Source organism: Toxotes jaculatrix, chromosome 1, assembly GCF_017976425.1.
Source record: "Toxotes jaculatrix isolate fToxJac2 chromosome 1, fToxJac2.pri, whole genome shotgun sequence".
Taxonomy (NCBI): domain Eukaryota; kingdom Metazoa; phylum Chordata; class Actinopteri; family Toxotidae; genus Toxotes; species Toxotes jaculatrix.
This window is the reverse complement of record NC_054394.1, coordinates 9797616-9820000: the sequence shown is the minus strand read 5'-3', so window position 1 is coordinate 9820000 and position 22385 is coordinate 9797616. Positions and strand designations below refer to the sequence as shown.

Sequence of the window (22385 nt, the reverse complement as noted above, 5' to 3'; positions counted from 1 at the left end):
TCACTTGCCTGTTTAACTTGCGCCTAGGCAAATATGTTTCCTAGGTGATAACCTTTTATGTACCAGTCTGACTTCATTGAAATGCATAGAGATAAAAATGTGTCACACTTCACAGCCAAGCTAGGCAGCCACTGATGCTCGATTATTCAAATGATAATTGACCCCCACCTGTAGCTTGCTTATATTCAGTAGTCAATCACTCCATCCGCTGTTAAGATATGGAGAAAATACTTTCTGTCATTTACATTACAAACCACTGGTGAATGTCAAGTACCCCAGGCGAGCCATTTGTGTGGAGAAGAATGGGAAAAATATATGGCCAATTATGATTTCCAATCTTTTTAATAATTTAAATGCTGTTGATATGTGAATTACTGGCAGCATAGCTCTCAGTCCTGTGCCCTGTTTATTTCCTAGCAGTATTATTTTCTCCCTAACAAATGACTTGATGTTAATCTTCATATATAATTTTCATTTGTCTGATATAATGGCTTCTGGTGGCTTGCTGTCAAAGGCTGATAAATTGACAAACAGTATCATAGCACTGGAATCAACAATGCACAAATGTTTGTTGGCCAAGACAGGGGCTTTTTTTTTTTTCGACCATAGGGCACTCCTGGTAATGAATGAACACATATTCATGTTTGCACGAACACACATGCATATGAACGAATCCAATCATCTGATACTTGTGCAAGCTTTGATCCTCATTGTACAGAATATCATGCCTGTGCAGGGTCTTTCCTCCAAACCACCAATGGTTTGTCAGTTTCTCCTCAGCATCACTCTCTGCGTTACTGTCTGATCTTTGTAAGCATGAGCAATGTATCTTAATATTGTCAGTTTCATCTTAGAAAACACACGATACGGGTACAATTTGCATAAATTTCCAAATGGAAGGCGTGAAAGCATGCTCGGCAACTGCGCCTGTTTGTTTAAAGTCAGCCAAAGCTCTATAATTAGCAGTGTTTAATTATGGAAATGGCTGCCGAGGAGAATTTCAAACACACTCCTTCCCTGGATCATTAGTCACAGGGGCAAAAAAATGAAATGCTTTCAGCAATGAAGGGTTCATATTTCAAGCTTATAGCTGCTAAAAGGGTGTACTCAGAAAATCAATTTTATGAAAGTCCGTTCAGCACTAAAGGGAGTTCCATGCAACTAAGCAATTTTGAAATAATGTCGGTGGGGGCCTGATTCATGGACGGTAACAGGACTTTGCTCTCCTTGCCTGGGACATTATCCTCTAAGCCCAGGTCAGGGGTTAACCTCTGGTTTAAATCAACCTCTGTTTAGCATAACTCGATTCTTAAAGCGCTGCTGGCAACCCCATGCTGAATAGATAAGTAGTCTTCTGCGGGCAGAGAGTATGGAGCGTAGCAGATCAAAGCATATGAAAGCTGTCTGAAGTGGGAGGGTAGAAAGTTCAGGTAAACTGTAGGATGAAACCTAACCTTGACCCCATGAAGCTCTAGTTACGCTGTACCACAACAATGATGTCTTAACCTTGGCCACAACCTCACACACTGATAGTAAACATACAATTGCTGCACGCCTCCCAGCACACAGGCGCCCTCCACACCATAAATCCAGCTTCTTTGATAGCCCCACACATCAAGCTGGGTGTCATTCCTTGGTACGAGGGATATGGACAACACATGTGCGGGGGACTGCTGGAGACGCATGGGAACATCAGGTCTCCCAGGCTCCGCTTTTAGAAACCACATCACCACAGCGCGTCGCCCACACACTCTGTGGGAGAGCCCTTCGCTAATAGCTTGTTGTGGGGTTTTGGTGTCTTTTGGTGTGTGTCCTGTGTTCTCCGGTGGCAGTGGCTAAGGCGCAGTGGGGACGTTTTGGTGGGTCATTTAAGCTGGGAGGTCACATATAAAAACGACTACAGCTGCACTGGGACGGCTGGCCCACGCTCCTCACAGGGGATTCCCATTAGGCAGATTGATTGTTTCCTCTCCTCTACTCCTTTGATTCATGTCTTCCATCTGAGCTCTAATGAGCCATCGGCCGTATGGCACCGCTCAGGGCATCTGTGCATCGGCCCCTGTACTGTACATGGCTTATGGGGAGCACATACTGCACTGTAAATACACACGTACAATGCAGAATACAGTCATACATGGCATGTGTATTGTCTATCCTTGGCTGCTTTCTGGGAGGTTTAGATGCATTCTCCTGGTTTTGTCCCTGAAATTTAAAAAAAAAACAAAAAACGACACTCAACTTACAAAGATCAGAAAGACTTTAATCACTTACAACTGTAAATTTACAGAAAAGACACATGGGTAACTTGGTTACCATCCTAGTGCCTAGTGACCTCACAGAACAAAGCAGATCTCAGCCGCGTGTAGATGTGCACATGCACACACGTTATTTATTCTGCCACAGAAAAGAGGGGACAGCTTTACAGCCCTCCACCACAGCCATTATTTACAGCCTCAGCCATCCATATATCCTCCATCATCCACTTTTATGGTACACGCAGAATGATAATTATGATAACAATAATAACTACCCATATAAAATACCTTCACAACACTGGGGAGTATGAATGAGCTCTATTCTTTCTTAGATACTGTACTGTGTGTTCCTCAGTGGAGAGTTAAAAGAAAGCAGCGTTTTCCCTGAAATGAAACTCAGCCTGCATCTGATATTGATTCACGGCTTCGTTTTGGAACGTTTTATTCAGGATAATTTTCTACCTCGGGAATTTTTGGGGTGTAAAGGCTCCATAGCGAATCATTCAGCATGTTTGAAGATGCCGTATAATCGTTTTTTTAAGCTACAGTCCCTCTCCTTTCATAGTGCAACTGAAGGTTATACTCTCTCGCTCAGTGTGGCGGTTTTTCACATCAAAATGAGCTGGAAATGTGTATATCTCCATCTGCTTCCTTATCAAAACATTTTCTATTTGCTAAGAGGAACCGTAAAATACTATTTGGCCTCCTTCCTACTGCAGTGGTTGTGTCAAAGATTTGAACTTGAAGCTGTAGACTGACATATTTGTTCCGAAAATATGACACAAACTAACATTTCCCCCCCAGTTTTCCTTGATCCATATGTCTCCGGACATGTTGCAGGATTGGTTTTAATGTTGCAGTGCAAGTTCTGCTGCAAGATGTAAAAATAAATACAAATAATTAAAGGTGTGTGTGTGAGAGACAGAGAAAGAGAAAGAGGGTAATGAAGAGAAAGTGACAGAGACATGGTCATTGACTGGAGGAGGAAAACGAGATAGGCTAGAGGGTAGACTAGTGTGTCAGCTCAGATGAACTGCAGATGAACTGAGTGAGTAAAGGCAGAGTCATAAACACACGCTGCTCTGTGTTATTGATTGGGGAGAATAAATGAATGTTTGCTAAACATATTAGATCAGAGAAGACGTGGCGCTCACACTGATCAGGATGATCTGCAGGGTGGCCCAGGGTCTCGTCTGTTTGTGTTTGTTTAACTGTGTTAGTGCGTTTGAGTGCTGGTATGCACCTTTAATGATGTGTGTGTTTGTGTGTGTGTGTGTGTGTGTGTGTGTGTGTGTGTGTGTGTGTGTGTGTGTGTGTGTGTGTGTGTGTGTGTGTGTGTGTGGGTTAGTGCATATGTAGTTTTGCATGCGTGTGTGATTCTCTATTGATGTTTGTGTCAATCTGTGCATGAGTCTTTAACAATGCATCCAGACTTGGGCCCTGAGCCGTTTGCAGGCTAAACTTGCCTGAGATCACAAACACACACACACAAACAGAAACACACACAAACACTTCACCTGATTTGTGCCAAAACACCTCAGGTTGCCTCTACACTGTATGTGGAGAGAGCTGTCTCTAGAGGTCACTGCAGTTCCATGGGTGACAGATGCAGCTGGGGCCATCAACAACATCCTGTTTAACACAGCCACTTAGACAATAGGCATGAACTGGAGGGAAGAGGGGAAAGCTGAGAGAAACCAGAGACTATCACAGTGAGTTTCACACTGTCAAACAGCCACACACAGGCACATATGCACCTATGAAACAAACCTTGCAACCTTGTCACCAAAAGGTGCAGATCCAAATCGCCATGAGGCTGTGGCGGGTGCTAATAGCAGTGATTTCACACTGACACTGAATACGCCAAAGCTGCGGCTCACATGTCTGCTGCTGAACAAGGTAGGAAATGAAATGTGTCCAAGAACCCATGCTGCTGGTGTACCTTCAAAACTGTTATTTAACACCTTACTCGGTGCCATTAACTGCTACAGCATGCACATGGCATTTTCAGGTTTTTTTTTTTGGTGCTCTCTTGGAAAGGGTAGAAATGCAAAAAAAAAAAAAAAGGAAAAAAAATGTCCAAGGATTTCCCAGCCACAGGCAGCTCACAAGAATGATCTTAAAAACACAAAAGCAGCCTCATCCTTTCCTTAATTTTGGTTGTGCTTCTCAAACTATTATTTTAATCTGGTACAGGAGTCAAAAAGGGAGAAAACATGCTGCCAGGCGCCTCTCTGCCACTAATTCTATTACACTGGGTTATTTTTAAAAGTTCCTTTTCTAAACATTTACTGTCAGTCGTACACTGGGAGCTGCTGTTCCATATGCTTTGTTTGTATTGTGGTTGTGGTCGCAGTGGGGCTGAACTTGCCTGCTTCCAGTGAGCTAGTGGCAGCTACGTGGTCCACCATGCCAAGTTTAAAATTAGTAACAAATTTAATATGTACTCTGCTGGCATCCGGCGCCTTTTGCAGAGTGCAAAATGCTCCGATAGTTTGTCGTGGGGTCTCTCTGGAAGACCACAACCAGGCCCGATATAGAAACTCTCAATTGGAAGACATGGTGGGGTGGGGTGGGGGCGAGAAAGGAGAAATCCAGAGCAGATGCGGATAACGTCTACAGTGATCAGGCTAAGAAAGCTGAAGCACTAACACAGGACCACCAAGACAAACTCAGCTCTCGCAGCGCCTCCCTCTCGCTGGCTGAGGGGGAATATGCGTTGATCTGTGCTCCTTCCCCCACGGCCACAACCTCAAGCCCAAACTATTAGCATGACCTAAACGACAAAACCATGCTCCTGTTAATGGTATAATCATGGAGGGAAATGATTTATGGCTTTCATTTTTAAGGATCACTCTCCCCATAACTCCTAATATGGAGAAAAATATCTGTTTTCACTAAGGGAGCCCTCCCATAATGCCTTATAGGCTGTTAAAGCATGGAAAAGAACATATTGGTGTCATAAATCTAGATTTCAAACTAGACAGCATAAAACATAGTGCAGGATTACAGATGGGGACAATAGTGAAGAAGTTAAAGCAAAGCAAAAGATTACAGAACATCTTGACTGGCTTGGATATGAAGTCTGGAAGTTTGAGGTAATTTCTATTAATAGTGCTTCATCAACAGATCTCTTCTTGGCTTCCTTTGCCATCCATCACATCCTCAGCTGCCCACAGTATTATACAGAGGATTTACAACATATTTTTAAAATGGGAAGAACTTGTCTTTACTAATTCAATTTATCCATGAGTGTTAAAGGGATTTAGATTTGCAGAATCCGGACAATTTGTCCTTTTAAATATGTCTTCCTCCAGTGTGTGGATGCAATTTTTTTATCATTTAAATTTATTTAAAGGGATACATAAAACATATTTGAAATGTTAATGAAATACTTATCCAAAAACTGAATTTAGGAAGTATATTTTATATTAACAGAATTCATCCTTGACAAACCCTGGCTCACCTTGTTCAGCCTGCATTTGTCTCCAATGGTCATGAAAGCAGACAGAGTCAGAAGGCTGGTAATTCACTCTACTGTAGTTTGGCCTGTGACCAGTAGAGGGAGGTCATTGATTTATTTCTGCCATGTTACAGCAGGGATCTGCATTTGCCTCTTCAGGGTTCTTGATTATGAGTGATTCTAAAGAAATGTGTCAGTTATTATTTTTAGACAACCGCATAATGCAAGCGCAGTGGGCCCTTTGAAGGCTTATTTATTACGGAGGAGATAAGCATGTTCCAGCAGCCAGATTCCTCAGGAACAGGTCACCAGCTCTGATTAAAAGTGACTTCACGTCAGGCCATAAATATTTGTCAGCCCACCTTTGAAAGGCAGGCGAGCCGTGGCTTCTCTGCTCGTTTGCCACATGAAAGTGCAAATGGAAACACTTAGGGTTGGGAGCTGCATCAGTCATAGCTGGAATAAGATGGCCAATAAAAAGGGCGTAATTATGATGCTCCATCATTTGACACAGCTCGGGGGTTTGGGCTGTTTGCCTGCGTGCTGTAAGAGAGAGAGGGAGAGAAATCCCACCCGTGAATAATGGGACCTGTACTTTTATGAGCGTAGTGTGTTTAAGAGTGAACTTTGAAAATGTGTGGTCTGTGTGTCACCTCCCTCCACTGCTCCCGCCTCCCTTTCTTTCTCCACCACCTCCTCCTTCTCCTCTCCCCTCAGCTGTTTACCTTGCTGCTGTAGAATGTGGACCGTGTTGCCATTGCCCCTCTTTGATGCCTCTTATTGCTTCGCTGTATCACGACTGGCATGCCACCACAACAACAACGCCTTGTTTTCAGCCACCCCGCTTGCTTGCTGTGGGGCGCTTTATGGCTCATGCGTTGATGTCTCTTGATGAGAGCCCATTCGGTTTGTTTGTGATAAACAAAGCCATTTTTCACATTTCATGGCTTCCATACAACGTATTTAAAGGATGTAATTTTGATTTACTGGCCATAAGACTCTCTCTGGTGCCATAAATTACTTTTGTTTTTGATCAGGAGCCTTCTGTAGGTATTCAACAGGACATAATTGCTTCAAAGTGCACTTCTGTAATTTTTAGTCACTTTGCATGCAAAGGTTTTTGAGGTCAGCGTTGTCACAGTAATGATATGTTCTGTAATCATGGAGATACTGTTCTTGGAAATGCCTCTACATTCCTTGGTGTGTCTGCTTGATATATGAGGGCCATGAGTAACAGTAAGCAGAGCTGATGTAGACATCAGGCAGGTGTGGAGACGCCATTAGAGCTAGCAACCATTTGACTTGCTCACCAGTGTCTAATCCTACACGGGAGCTTCACACAGAGAGGCAGGCCCCCAAGCAGAGCCCAGTGGAGAAGAGTGCTGTCGACACCATACTGTTACACAGCCCTGCTGTGAGTTTTCCTCCTGCCCGCATGATGCCAATGAAACTAATGTAGTGGAAATACTCTGTGTTCAGGTGGAGGAGGCTGTTCATTATAGGTGCTACTGCTACTGCTACTCATTGTGCTGTATATCTTTGCAGAAAGAAAAAAAAAGGTAGGTTGGTGAAGAGTCTCCAAGAGAGACAAGCTGCTGGCTTCACATGCTGGACTTCATCTGTCAAATCTGCAGCGGTGTTGGCACAGGCTGAACTCAGGAAATTGGAGACATAAATTGAAGAGAATTGATAGGCCTGCTGCTGCTTTGCAGAATACTGTTGCTGAACATTGTTGCTGTCTGCACTCCAAATGAACTGCTCCACAGGCTGTCACCTCTACAACTCCCCAAAAAATAAACCTATCGTAGCCTGATTTTTCTCCAAATCATCCTAAACCAAAAGTGTGACCTTGGTTGTGATTTTTGTCCATGTAATGTGAAGTTACAAATTTGTGTGGGTGGGTCGGCGCATCTATTTGAAGATATATATATATATATATATATATATATATATATATATATATATATATATATATATATATATATATATATATATATTTGCAAATAAATGACCTGCAAACTTTACAAAAATAAACATTTTATAGCTTCAAAATTCCTTCTAAATTTTATCATCTCTATAAAAACAGTAGAATGTTTCAGTGGTGAGGCATCATATTACAATTATGCATTTATAAATATTATTGTACATTATCAACAAAAAAAACAGTTGAACATTATTTTGTCCTATTATCCATTGTCCTCTGACAAGATATTCACTAACCTCAGATCCACAGCCATTCTGTTCAGTGTTCAGATCAGAATTTATAAGAAAGTTAACTTCCACTGTACCTCTGTATCATACTGTGCATCCACTCGGTTTCATGCAGAGGTTCAGGTTTAATTAAAATTGGCACAACCACTCTATTCCTGGACTAATAAATTGTAATAGCTAGTGTGTTATCAAACAATTGACTATGATGAAATAAAATTGATTTTTTTTTTCAAGTAAATCAAAGTTCACTTATAGCAGACGGTATGTATGAGGTGTAAAATGAGCACTGATAGTTAGAACTAAAAGTGAATTAATATACCCATCTACCACCCCAGCCAAAACCCCTCTGCCACTTTATTTCAGTGTCAACACACTGCCTCTTTCAGTCACATGATCTCATTTTTCATGTGAGTCATAGAATTTCACAGGAGGCGTAGAGTTTGCTTTAAGTTTACAGCCGTTGTCTTGTTCAGACTGTAGAATTTGGGCTCTATGCCTACTTTGTGGTCAGGCTGATAACATGATACACCCTGATTAAAAGTCAAATTGAGCCTCACCAGCAGGCATTAAAGACCAACAGAAGCCCAAAATAAAGGGGAAGAAAAACAGAAGGAGAGAGCGAGATTAAAAATGAGATGCAGGGGATTATTAAAGGGCATTAAAATGACACAGAAGATTATTCTGATGTTGGCGACCCCAACCTAAGGTCAGCAACAGAAAATCACCAGTCCAGCAGGCAAACATAAAAGAACAAACAAGATAACAGGAACAACAGTGCACACAGTTTAGCACTGCATGGGTACAACCAAAGTCCTCATGGGCAAGTCTCGCCACTCGGCAGCCATCTTGGCAAGACCCCTGGGAATTTATTTCAGGCTAACAAGATCTGGCCCCTATCTAAATGAATGGGGTGAGAGCCATAACAGCACTTTCAAGGGTCACCAGGGCATAGAAACTGCATCTATAGAATTACCAGTCAAATCTGACAAAAAACGCGTAAAAGCTTGGCAACTTTGCTTCAAAATGAGATTTAAAGCACTTTTCCCCCCACAGGTTACACTTCTACTACTCATGTAAGAGGTTTCACAACTCTAGCTTATTTTATGGTTCAATCTGGAGTACTGTGATGTGATGCTGTCAGCTCATCCAACCAGAGCGCTTGAACAAATGCAAGAGTTTATGTCCGATTTTGAATAAATAAAGTTGATGCATCACACGTTTGTTTTGACAATTATTTTCCATAGACAACTATCACAAGGGAAAAGTTAGCTTTTGCTTGTGTGCTAACTAGTTTTTGAAGCTGCTGTTAACCTTGTCTGTGCACTTGCGTCAGTACAACAACAAGATTGGCTTGATATGTTTCCTGGTTTGGCTGTAATAAAGAAGACGATTGGCTTTTTGGGGTATGTCATCAAACCGCCATCTTTGGTGGTATGGACTTTTCTGTTCAGTATTCTTTAAGTGGTTTGTCTCCTCCTTTATAACATCCCTGGTACAACATAGGAAATCAGACGGCACATGAAAGGTCCTCTTGCGCTGGCGTTCAGTAAAAATTTTATTTTATGGTGTTTCCTTGTGGGTTTGCCATTTATTGTGTGATTGGAGCCTCTTGACCTGCTTATTTCTGTATGAGTTCAAATTGAACATGGCAGTCCCTGCTCATATTATCCCCTGAGCACCATTTGCACTTCCCTCCAGTTGTTAAAGATGGCCCAAGGAGTGAGATTGACCTTGCCCTCTGGTTTAGCAGTGGAATTCACTCCAGGACAGAATCACTCGACAAGCAGCAGAAGTCATGGAAGCAAAGATTTGAAGATTTGTTACAGGGTGTTACTCACTGTTGAGCTAGAACCTAGCTGGACCATTCACTGAGGTGAGAGGCAAAAAAGGAACTCAGAATTTGACTCTTTACTTTACAGGCCAGAAAAGACTCCAAGACCCTAATCACTCTAAAAGCATTGAGGTTTACAGAAGACAGAAGGCCCTGGGAAATGGCAGCACTAATGTCACTTTGTGCCATTCTCCTGCCTGGTACATTGGGATCAGGTTGGGGACATGAAGTATGAAGAGGGCAAAGGTGCTGGAGCAGATCACTCTGCCTCGGGTACAGCGCTGACAATGGAACGGAGGCCTGGATTTTTTCTGGACATGAAGCGCAGGTCAAACACAGGGTATAGAAAGAAGCAGGGGTCACAATACAACATCTACCCAAACCACACAAAGCCAGCTTTTCATCCCTGCTCTGGCCATTCCACCAAGTCCATAATTGTCTTTGACAAAACTCATTAGCAGAGACCTTGTAGCAACATTGGCAATCAGAAATTCCATGGAGGGAGACATGCACAGAAACAATGTCCCACACACATTTCATTGGGCCTTTTGACAAAATTTAATGAAGTGTGTATATTGTCCCCCTCATCTGAACTCTGAGCCATTGGTACAGAGACTTTGTTTTATGAGCCTTAGCTGCCCAGCGTGGGACACATCAAATGGCACCTCCATGCGGACTCTTTTGTCAGACTAGAGGGCAAATTAATGTTTGGTATGTTGTTGTTGTTGTTGTTATTAGGGCTCCTATTTATACGAAGAGGCCATTGCTATCGTGTCAGAATAATTCATAAACTTTTATTTAGTGGGCACATGCTCATTAAGTGGTGGGCCTAAATGTAAAATGAACATTTGATGGATGTCCCAGACAGTGCTTTGTCAGGGGTTAACCTCTCATTGACCTGTGGCATTATATAGTACAACAAACCACAGTGACAGTCATTGTTAAACTGATCTCAGCCCCCTTTAAGGCCCTGGTTAAGAGAAATAGCTATAAAAACTTTAAAAATGTACAAAACAAGCACATGTGATTTTAATATGCTTCATTCTCATGCCGCTTGGGATTTCTTTCCATTTTATTTATTTATTTATTTATTTTTTAAGCATGTTTATTTTACATTTTAAGTTACATTTAGTTATTACTCTGACGCCATGACAGCCGTCTTACAAGATGTGTAGTGGCAGAAAAAAAAAAGTGAAACAATTTAGCGAGTGGATCTCTAAATAACTGTGCTCACTGCATCCACTGCTCCCAGACATTTCAGCTGTCAAAAATCATATTCATGTGGATGACTTGACAGAGTTGTCCTTGAACCCAGAAGCGCTAAAATTCACACATACAGTACTTTTCTGCAGCCCAAAAAAGTTGAGAAACGAGGCGCCCACTCTATTACGAATTAATATTTTATGCTGATATTCAGAAGAAGTGAAGCTCTTATTCTTAAATTCCTAAAATATAACCTACAAACCTGTAACAAGTGTCCTTGTAGTAGTTATAAACTCACGTTAAATTTCTGCCCTTTCAGCTCTGTAATTCTGAGCACTGATTACTAGTACTGCTTCGACTAGGAGACTGAAAAAATAGCAAGCTGTAAAAGAGGAAAACAGCAGTAAATGTTAATCCCAGTCTCTGTCTTGTATTTTAAAGCATTTTATAGGACTAATCATGTCTTTCATTGACCTACAACATTGAAAGTTAAGAAAAAATAACTACAGAGAAAAAGGTTTAAATGGCAAAGCAGTCGTTGAAGATATAAACTTACTTCAAGTTGTTTCAAATAATTTACTGATGTGAGTGTTTACTATGAAATGTTACATAGTATTTGCCTTTTGGTTGAAAATGAATGTTGTGCAGGTTAATAGGGAATAACACTGTCCTAAAATGAGCATGTTCACAATTATAATTCTGTTTCTTTATGAGAGTTACATGTTCCAAACACTTCAGCTGAACACCTGTCGTTTCTGACTGTCAGCCGGACTATTGACTTGAAAAGAGCATGAGGTGCAGGCAGCAACTTGGCCCAGAAAAGCTCAATGATCCATGTGAGTAGAGGAGGGGTGAGGGTTAGATTGAATGTACACTTAGGGAAGTGTCAGACGTGAGCATAAAGACACCTTCTGGTTTCATGCCAGGGAAGGTCACAGATTAATAATGTCAAACCTATTTAAGTATTTGTGTTTACCATGGCTTGTTTTTCTTTTTTTGTGTGCCTCATTCACAGATTATCTAAAATCTGTTTTGGATTATGCAAACATGCTCTCATAGGCACACCCCCTCCCTCCCCAGTTCCACCCCTCCCGAATGAAAAATGTAATTTACCAACAGGAAGGCGTGTATTAGGGAGATTTAGTTGAGGGTAGACCTATATAGGCTACCTAAGGAACTTATTATTCTGTAACATTGTAGTTTGCCACAGATTTCATGTCTGGCCTCAGATTAAGGATGTCAGACAAAGAGAATGTCTCATGTGTGTCCCCCTCCCCCTGAGTCCACTGCCACCAAAACCACCAAATACTCAGCATCTACTTATTTATCCTTACTTTCACTTTAGGTTATTTTTCATTTATTGAAGTCGTTGTTTTCCTCCTATGGTATAGATGTGAGTAGCAGTAACGTGGTTTCTGATCCATGGCATCCAGATCAGCCTCTATATACATCTGGCTGATGTGTCTCTTGATTGTCTCTCCTCTGTACAGCTGCCTTAGCCATATGTAAAGCACTGTGTATAGGACAGACTAATTGACCTGTTAGCTGCTTCAGGCATACGCTGCTATATGAGCCCATCATGGCCATTATCTGTGGTTTCCCCCAGGTACATCGCCATGGTGGTAATCCCATTGTGTATGCATCATTACCTTCAATAGCATAAGGCAGCTTTTCTTTACAGCCTCCGATTTAATTAAATTTGGTTGTAAATATTTGATACACACCAACCCTACAGTTTAATGTAAAGAGCAACGGATCAGGCGTCATGACTGGTTACTGTTGAGGAGGAAGGGAGAGGCTCCCCATTAGCAGACTGTCATTAAAGGGCGGGCTGTTACACATTTCAGCCTACTGAGTGATCTACATGTGGAAACTTCATATCAAGAGCTTCCATCCCAGCCTCACATTAGGTGTAATGAACTGATACTTTTATTTTGAATCTCTCCTCACCTCACCTGTTTTGGATGCCAATCATTAACTCCATGTGTCCCCTTTATTAGTTCTGAAAATGTTCATCATTAAAGCAAAATTGAAATATTTGCATGGTCATTTGAATTGACTGTTTTATATATTCTGATCCGTTTTTTTTTTTTTTTTAATATACTTATTTTTGCCCTCAGCTTCACACACATCTTTTATTAGGTCTCAGATTAATACAGATGGAAAAATTGAACTGGAAAAAAAAAATGTAAATAGGCCTAAGTTATTATTCCTGACCTTCCTCATCCTCATCATGTAGATTTGCCTGGATTTGCCAGGGCTCCGTGCAAATCACGGACAGCTCCGCCACTGGCCAAGGACACAAAGGATGACCACAGCGCCTCAGAACTGAGCCTGAATTGCCCTAATACGGAAAAAAAGACTTTTATTACAATCATAATCCCACAAATACGACCTCAAATGACGTTTTGAGAGGCTGTGCACTATTTGCAGGTATTGTTTCAGCGGTGGTCTGGAATCAAATGTGCTCATAAAATCTAAATCTTTCCCTGCTGATGTAATAATAATTCACTGGTTTCAGGAATCAAGACAGGAGATCAAGTCGGAAACAAAACAAGATAGGCTTTCCCTTCACTACCAAGGAAATCACTGATTTAATAATATTTTTGAAACAACTGAAATTATATCACGAATGGGGTGAAAGCCAGCTTTTCCTCCTTACTTTCAGGCAGACAAGCTGTTGCATCGTTTGCACTGTAAAGTGAAACGCGTTTCAGATTTGTCAAATTGAATCTTTCTTGTAGTTTGCGCAGAGGAGCAGTGCGTCAAGATCAATATCCCAGCAGAAATAAGTTTGCACGGCACGCCTTTGTCGTTTACTACGGAACTATTTGATATTAAAAGTTTGAAATGTGAGGATAAAAAAAAAAGTTTTTCAGACCGTCAAGACGCATCAGAGACAACAGTGATCATCTTATTACAGCTGTCTGTAGGAGAGGAAGAAGAGTTAGCCCATAACGAGATGGACTATAGGCAAAAAACAGACAAATCAAAGGGACTTTGATGGACCATGTGAATCTCTCTGCTGGGTTTGATCCTACAAATGACCTTTTAATTAACACAATGTTAAGTTATCGCAGCGGCTCGCTACACAGGGGACAAAGCAGCATTCATCCCATGTTCCTGCCTCGTTGCTTGGCCTGAACAGTAACAAAGTGTTTGATGCCACTTCTGATTAGATGCTGACAATGGAGAGATGATGTCCCCTTTCTTCCGCAACTTGTGGATTTCACTCACGTCTTCCTCTGAGTTATGACCTTCCATCAGCGCTGCGGCTGTATGCGTCGAGTCAAGACGATAAACTTTGATCAAATGCACATCCGCAAATGTTTTAATTGGCCGTTCAGATCTATAAATAACCATGACACAGGGAAAAAAGGAAAGCTCTTGAAAAAAAAAGATATGTATTGATAGAAAAAAAATCATAAATTGCAGACACAGGAGAAGCTCACATTGTAACACAATGACAATAAAAAAAAGAAAAGAAAAAAAAAATCTCCAATCCACGCGCAACACAGGGGATCCAGTCCTTTTATATCAACTTTATGTCCGACAAGCTTTTCTCTTTTACATCAGGCAAAATGACACGAAGCCACAGTAAAACGCAACATGTAACAAAATACTTAAAGGAGATACGAATTCAACCAATAAACACATTAAATAATAAAAACAAACAAACAACATAAACAAATAATAAATACACAGAGAAATAAATAAGTTTGCTACACTACACGATTGCCATACACAAATTCGGCCGCTTTTATTTGGCCATTCTCATACCTTTGCATGTAGAATTTTTGCATAAAGTCTTTAAAACACCATAAAAACAATGTTGTGCAAAATGATAGCCACGTCCACAGTCCCCACAGCTCTCACTGCAGCGGCGCCAGGTAACTCCCACGCGTCATCCTGAGGCCGATACTCCGCCAGTGTGTCCTTTAGTGCATAATAAATGTCCCAATATTTATTGTGGTGCAGTTTCCAGAAATCTAGAAGAAAGGAACATCATCAGATTGTGAGAAATGAGAAGGAATAAACAGGAGGTATTTATTATTTAAAAAAAAAAAGAAAAAGTTTATTACTCTGATAAGTTGATTTCAGTAGAAATGTTAATATTTTCTCTCATATTATAAATTGCTTTTGGCATCATGCATGTTAGCAACCTATTGTATTGTTATTGTGCAGCCATTATATTAAGACAAAATAAAGTTAGCAACATCGATTTAACAAAAAAAGTGGGTGAGAGTCTATGTGTGTATCCCTGTTCACCTGTGAGTGTTTGATGGGGTTTTTCTGTGCCGTGTGTGTCTGTGTGTGTGTGTCATGACTTTACTGGTTTCTTCCAGTTCAGTGCAAGCTCTCACCTGCTTCACCTCTTCATCACTGGTCTGAATGCAGTGACCTTGTCATCCTGCACGGTCCCACAAGCTTCGCTGAGGTCTGACGACTGTGTCTCGGCTTTGCCACCAGAGAATCCTGCATACCCAAATAAAAGCACATCTAAGAAACTGGCCTCGGGTGCAAGCTGGCAGAAAGTGTCATGTCACTTCATAGACTTTAAAAATGGGCTTTTCTATCTCCAACAACATGTGTTTTAACATATTAGGGAATATAGAAATGATAAACACTGTATATTATTACACCCTTCTGTCTGTACAACACAGGAAACCTGTTCATGTGGGAGATTTAAGACCAGTTTTATCCTGTGTAATATGTCAAACATTGCATAGAAAAGATGACATACCTTCAATGCTGGAGTACTGACATGTGTCCGGGAGTGCAGAATAGGATGAACAGTGCAGTTGGAGGCCCTTGTGACTGTAGCTGCCAGTGCCGTAGACTTTTGAGTGCAAGGATGAGCCCTCAGAGAAGGGGCTCTCAGCATTGGTGATGCTGCTGGATTCGTGGAGGCCTCTCATGACCCCACACTGTCCAGTAGGAGCCCCGGTAAGCCTGGTACTCTGGAGCTGGCAGTCCCCGCTTGAGTTGCCTGTCCTCAGCTCAGAGCCATGCTGCTGAGGGCTCAGTATGACCCCTGAAGCCGCTGTACGAGCCAGAGACCAAATCCGCGGCTTATCTGATGCCTCAAAGTGAGACAGGGACACCGTTCCTGGTACAGGGCCGGTTGAGGAGGGTGCCTTGGACGCTACAGGATCCAGGAAGTCAGATGGGAGAGGAGGGAGGGTGGTGACACTTTTAATGGCACAGGGGAACGTGTGGAAGCTGTTAGTTAAACTCAGTTGCAGCTCAGAGCTGCAGTCTCTTTTCTGAGGGGCTCCTGATACTGTCATGGCCCTCTGGAGGTCCTGCTCGTCTGCAGCCACCTTTTCACAGTCACTGTCCAGCTTGTCACACTCGTCCTCGTCCATGTCCTCTAGATCACTCAGATGCAGATCCTTTTCCTCCTTGCAATCGCTGGAATCTGCATGGAGGAAAGGAGATTTTAAGGTCACACTGTTTAAAAAGTTTATTTTAAATTTATAGAGACTGTTTTTCTTTAGAAAAAATTTGTTTCACATGAATGGCAAATATATTTCCCAGAGTGAAGTGTAAGAAACCATATTTTTAGTTTAAAGATAGTTAACTTTGTGCCAACAAAAAGTGGACTTGATTACCTTTGGTGACACAGTCTTGGTCGCTCTTAAGGTCATCCTTCCTGTCATCGCTGGCCTTGTTCTTTGGTGACCAGGTCATCTTGTTCTCTTTCTTTAGCCTCCTCCTGGCATTGGCGAACCAGGTGGACACTTGAGTGAGGGTCATTTTGGTGATGATGGCCAGCATGATCTTTTCTCCCTTGGTGGGGTAGGGGTTCTTGCGGTGCTCATACAGCCATGTTTTCAGGGTGCTGGTTGTCTCACGAGTTGCATTCTTTCTTCTGGCTGTGCCATTAAAGTCTACTGTCCCGTATCTGGAAAGAGACACGGAAATTCACACACACACACACACACACTGGCCATTAGTGCAGTAGGTGAAGGATATCATAGACTACTCACTCAGACATCCTATAGCCCTGCACCCTGCTGTTTGAAATATATACAGCTTTGCTCCATGCAGGTATCACTATGGAGTTACACTCTGATATATTCCCCAGGTGAATGGCTGCTTTAAATGATCAGTGGTAGAATACTTTTTACCAGGTTCACTCAAGCTCATATTACATATAGTGGGACACCAATGAACAGACCTTACCTGTCATATTGATACTGTCCCAGTGAATGATCATAAGGGTAGTATGCTGCAGTTTGAGTGATGCCAGAGTGTAAAGTGCCTGTGCTGTCCTTAATGTCATACTGTGGATTCTGAAAAAGAGGAGGAGGTTGTTATGGCTCTGCAGCATTGTGAGATTTGACTTCAGGGTTATTTGTTAGCAATTTGATGATTTTTGAAAATCATCTCATATATAAATTAAAGACATTTCTTATTTTTATGCTCCTAAAACAAGAGCAAGTCCCTGTAACAAAAAAAAGAAAAGAAAATATTTCATCTTGACATCATGCCTTTGTTAAATGTGTTGGTTTTAAGATTTTTTTCTAATATTTTATTATTTCATGATTTAATTTAATTTAAGTTTTTACTTGTTATTAGAATATTTGTTTTTACAGTTTTCAGGTATAATGTGCAGCATTTTCATGGTCAGCAAATTTTAGCTGACCTCAAAAAAGAGAGAGCAGAAAGAAAAGTTTCAGCTGCACTTCAAAGTGTCAGTGAACAACTGTGAGCGTGGAGTAATATAATTTTACGTTTTCTTGTTCAGCAACACGTGCAACTGTTTTTAAAACAAGGAATCGATAAGGAGGATTTCTCTGTAATAGTAAAACTGCATTAGATGATTTAAGTGAGAAAGTTCCTGTACATTGCTTCTGCACTTCTTCCTTTCACCTCACTGACAGTTTTTTTTTCTTCTTTACTTGTTTTAAAGAAGAAAAAAAAACACACCGGTTGCTGGATTAAACGGCTTGTCGTGATGGATATGTTTGCAGTGTGAGATAAATTGATTGAACAAAACCCGGTTGATCGATCAGCCTGAGCCCCCTCCCCCCCTTTTTGCGCATCAAATGAGGCTGAAGTGAGCCCACCAGAGTGGAGTAGATAGCGGATGGGTCGGTGCTGTAGGGGAAGTAGTTGGCGTAGTTCTGGCTGGCGGCGGCCGCTGCAGCGTAGGGAGAACTGTACATCCCCAGTGCTGCGTTCAGCTCCGTCCGGCTGCTCGCCAGGAGCCGGTTCTCGTAGGACGGGCAGCAGAAGGAGGCAGCGGCGGCGGCAGCGGCGGTCTGGGAGCCGCCTGTCCCGTCAGAGACCGACCTGGAAATCGAATCGCAGCAAGTCGTACTGGGGTTTGCCGACACGAAAAACTGCATAAAGAGAATCGTGGATAGACATGGTCATTGGCTGTGTTGGCTCCTGTCTGGATGTCTGTGACAGCTCTGAAATGACTGTGGGTGATGCACTGTAAAAATGATATCCATCTTAACAGCCTAGTGTTGCGTCTTGAAATCTTAAAACGAGCGAAGAAACGTGAGCTGATTTCTTTTGTTTCCGGTGCACATCAACTCAATTATCACGAATCAGGTGTCATTATCTTAACTTGTGACATGCCTTAAATCGAGGTAAGTCACTTTTCAGATAATTCCTGGAGAGAGAGAGAGTGGGTATCTTACATGGTGAACAAGTGCAATAAGCGATGGCACATCAGCAATCCTTTTTCGTGTTTAGTAAAAATTAGAATTTAATACTTAATATGAAAGTAAATGACATCAGATGGGTATTTTTCCAGTGGATGTTAAGATGAAAAGAGACGTGCGCAATCCGTGCGTAAAAAGTGACTTGCTTCAGTTTACCATCGATTTAAAATTTTTAACTTCTCCACAAGATAAGAAAAAGCTTAAGTAATGCCAATATCGAGTAAATAACCACTTTGTTTTTAATTTAAAAGATTTGAGTTTTACATTTAATCTGCTGAACGTTAAAAATATTGTCGGGGTAAAAGTTGGGTGACAACTTTGCCAGGCGAGCAACTTTTGTCCCCTCATCAACTTCAGCGTCCTCGAACTTATCATCAGCCTTAATAATATTGCCTTAAAATCTAACTAAACTGCTTAAACCAGGTTTAAAAGCTCCCAAATTAAACCCACTTTGTCCACACGTCCCAGTAATTTCAATAGAAAGTTGTGCACAGCGTGCGGTTGCAGCCCAATTACACCTCGCAGTGTGCAATAGGTGACATTCATCTCTATTGTCATCAGAAAAACACGTGAGTTCATTCATAATTCAGTGTAATTGGACACGAGTGCGTGTATATCGATATTTGGTTCAACAACAAAAGCACCACGCGAAAATAGCTGTGAATACTGTCAAAGCAGTCACTCATTCACAAATGTTTCTCAAAGGAGAAAAGTGCTCAGACTACAGTGAAAGAAAAGAAAATATGCCCATAAAAAAAACAATTCATGTGTGTTTACACAGAACTTTGGAGAAATAAAAAAAAGCAAAGAGGCTTACCTGTGAAGTTGCATTGTACGGGTATCCAAATTGCGAGAAAGACATAGCTGCTTCTTTTGTTACCATCAGCAATATTCTTCACCCTTGATCGATTGCAACCAATTCTACTTCAAATCCACCGTCTTACACACATTTCCACGCACGGCCTTTCGCTCAATAATAGATGACTTCACTCACAGGAGGGAGACTTTGGGCTGGCACCAGCTGCAGATTGTTTTATATGAATGAATAATCCCCCCCAAGGACCCGATAAGAAATGAAATTAAGCGTCATTAAGTGCAAAAAAAAATTGTTGTTGTGTTAGCTGAAGGAGGCTTAAAGGATAACGTAAGACTTGCAAGATATGGACTCTGCTTGTGCTATTATTTGTGGCTCCATAGTTCTTTAGCATTCATCCATGCAAGGGTATCAGCGTGACGTCACTGTAATCCCGGAACGGCAGGGTACCAAGGATAGAATAATGTCTTTGCCAATCACGTCCAACACAGGGTTTTCTTAAGGTGCACTGCACACAGCCTTGTCCCGCTTTTTGTAATAGAATTCTTGCACCGATTTGCCAAGATACCGAAAGCTGTATTATTGTTCATCATTGTTCTTGAACTTGTAACATGGCAGCATATGGAAATCCTTTGTGAAGTTAAATAAATTAGAAAAAAAAGGAAAGAAAAAGAAACACTGAACATATTTTTGGCAGTCTTGTTAGTTATTACAGAAAAAGCATTCAGAATCCAGAATACATTTCTTTTTTTTTCTTTTCACTCAGGAAACTTCGTTTTTAAAATATTTATTTCATTTGCAATCTATTACAATTAAAACAGGCTGAATATGCACCTCAAAGACTTTCTGTTTTTTTCCTTTCTTTTTTTTTTTTAAATCTCGACCTCCGTTCGCCTCTGGCTCTCTGGCCAGAGGTCCATCCCGGAGTTAATGACGATGATGTTTCTATCTTTCTCTATTAGAGAGAGGGGCAGTCCTAGCAGGAACGGTTAGAGGGGTTTTTGGCAGGTCAATAGACCAGTGATTGATGCGCGCCTGGAGACCTACGTGACCATTACGCGTAATGCGTAATTGTATCAATTAACAAATGGATACATGCCCTTGTTTAACCAACGAGTTACAGAGTGAAAATATGCCTTAGAGGTGAAATCCGAAGAGCTGTTCTAGAAAAAAAAAAGACAGTGGAAGCCCTGCTCTCCAGTCTAATTAAATATCCGTGGATGGGGGCGACGAGAATTGCATTTTAATTGAATGATGCTCACTTGAAAGATGGGTAAGGAATGGTGCTGCCTCATAGTGAATGAAACGAGAAATAATTTTAAGCCTTATTAGATCAGCAGCTCAACCATCACCAGTCCTCTCGCACTCTCCCATAAACATAAACAAGCTGTGCCCCCCCCCCCCCCCCCCCCCCCCCCTTCGTGTGATGCTGAGCTGGGACAGGGGAGGAGGAAGTCGGGGAGGGGGGGTCTATTATTTCCCTATACACACTATATTTGTATTGATGTTGACAGCGATGAACAGTCCTACTGAGTCATATGATCTGCCTTTTTTCTGACTTTCTAGGGCGGTGTAAGGTTTCTGTTGTCACGACTGATACCTTGAGCCAAATTTCTCGGTGCCCTGCCCTTCCAAACTGATGTACGAACGGCGTTTCCTCCCCCTTGAGACGCATCTGCGATTACGGGCTTTCTCTCCGAGGGGCGCTAAAGAGCCGCGTCTAGGAGATGAAGATCTCCCGTCAGAGATTTTCCACAGAGATAAAGTGGACAGAGTGGTCAGGCCCAGGCCCTGGCATGTGCCATTTTTAAATACCCACAGGCAAGAGCATCTCTCTCTTTCTTTCTCTCTCTCTCTCTCTCTCTCTCTCTCTCTCTCTTTTTCTCTCTCTCTCTCACACACACACACGTACACACACCACCTTTTTGGCTCTGACAAGCGCTCATTGCCTCTGAGGGGCACCTAAGATACAGCAGGGAACTTGTTGGATAACACATCCTGGTCCTCAACACCCTTCCTGTTTTAGAATTATTCTTTGAATAAAATATGCCTTTGACTTCCATTATTTCCAACTTGTTGATACTTTTCACCTCAAGTCATCTCTCCTGTCATCTCACAGATTAATATTTCAGCTTATATCCAGAGTCAGTCTGCACCCAATTTTTTTTAGCTGAAAATACTCACACAAAAATGGCAACAGTGCGGATAATATAAATACATTTAAAAATAAATAACATTTAGAAATAAAAGGGACAAGCCATCTCATCTTCCAATATATTCTTGTGGCATGAATGAAAACATGAAGTAGGGTAACTGAGGATAAAAAGTGAAAAGGCACACATTAATGCTGGTTATTTGTTCAGATTAAATATCTGAACAAGCAAAACAATGTAAATGTCTGCTTTTCATGACATGAGAAAAACTGTTTTTGCAGTTTTCAGATAATCCAGTGGGTTTTTAAATAGCTTACTGATTTTAAGAAGTAGGAGTATTTTCTTAACCTCTAGGAAGACCTAATCCTTTATCCGAAAAATTCACAATTCACACAGGTCCGTGGTTTTAACTGGACGGCGCTGAGAATTTGAATGGGAATAACACAGATGTCAACAATGAGCAAAATTTAATATTCGTAACTTTCCATTTATTATTAATGATGAGTAGATCAGAACTTACTATCTAAAGGTGATGCACGCTTTCATGCCTAAACTGCTATTACATAGGAGGATGAGAGAAAGCTGAAAAAAGCTAAATGTAATTGCATGCCAGTGGTCGATGCATTTCTACAAGGGCATGCATGATGGCCCAAGTGCATATGGACAGACTCATGCATAATGCATGTCCAGCAGTCAGTGTAGATCTCACTGAATCAGGCCCAAATGAACACTAATTGTAATGGCAGACTGACCATGGTGCCCTTCCCTAGAAA

At 41.5% G+C, this 22385-nt stretch overlaps 1 protein-coding gene across 1 annotated transcript; it reads right to left on the bottom strand.

The window, feature by feature from the left end:
* Positions 1 to 15332: 15332 nt before the first annotated feature.
* Positions 15333 to 19528, bottom strand: irx6a (iroquois homeobox 6a). Its single transcript, XM_041040725.1, has 6 exons — positions 19463 to 19528; positions 18040 to 18315; positions 17153 to 17262; positions 16579 to 16871; positions 15708 to 16385; positions 15333 to 15439 (listed from the first exon to the last, which is right to left on the bottom strand). The coding sequence occupies exons 1-6, from the start codon at positions 19526 to 19528 to the stop codon at positions 15333 to 15335; spliced, it is 1530 nt and encodes a 509-aa protein (XP_040896659.1).
* Positions 19529 to 22385: the final 2857 nt, after the last annotated feature.

Bases quoted from the DNA above. Each gene is read 5' to 3' on its own strand.
- irx6a (XM_041040725.1), bottom strand. From the start codon at position 19,528: ATGGTAACAAAAGAAGCAGCTATGTCTTTCTCGCAATTTGGATACCCG. The intron at 18,316-19,462 runs GTAAGCCTCTTT...CTCTTTATGCAG, and splicing joins CGTACAATGCAACTTCACAG to TTTTTCGTGTCGGCAAACCC. The intron at 17,263-18,039 runs GTGGGCTCACTT...CCTCTTTTTCAG, and splicing joins CCGCTATCTACTCCACTCTG to AATCCACAGTATGACATTAA.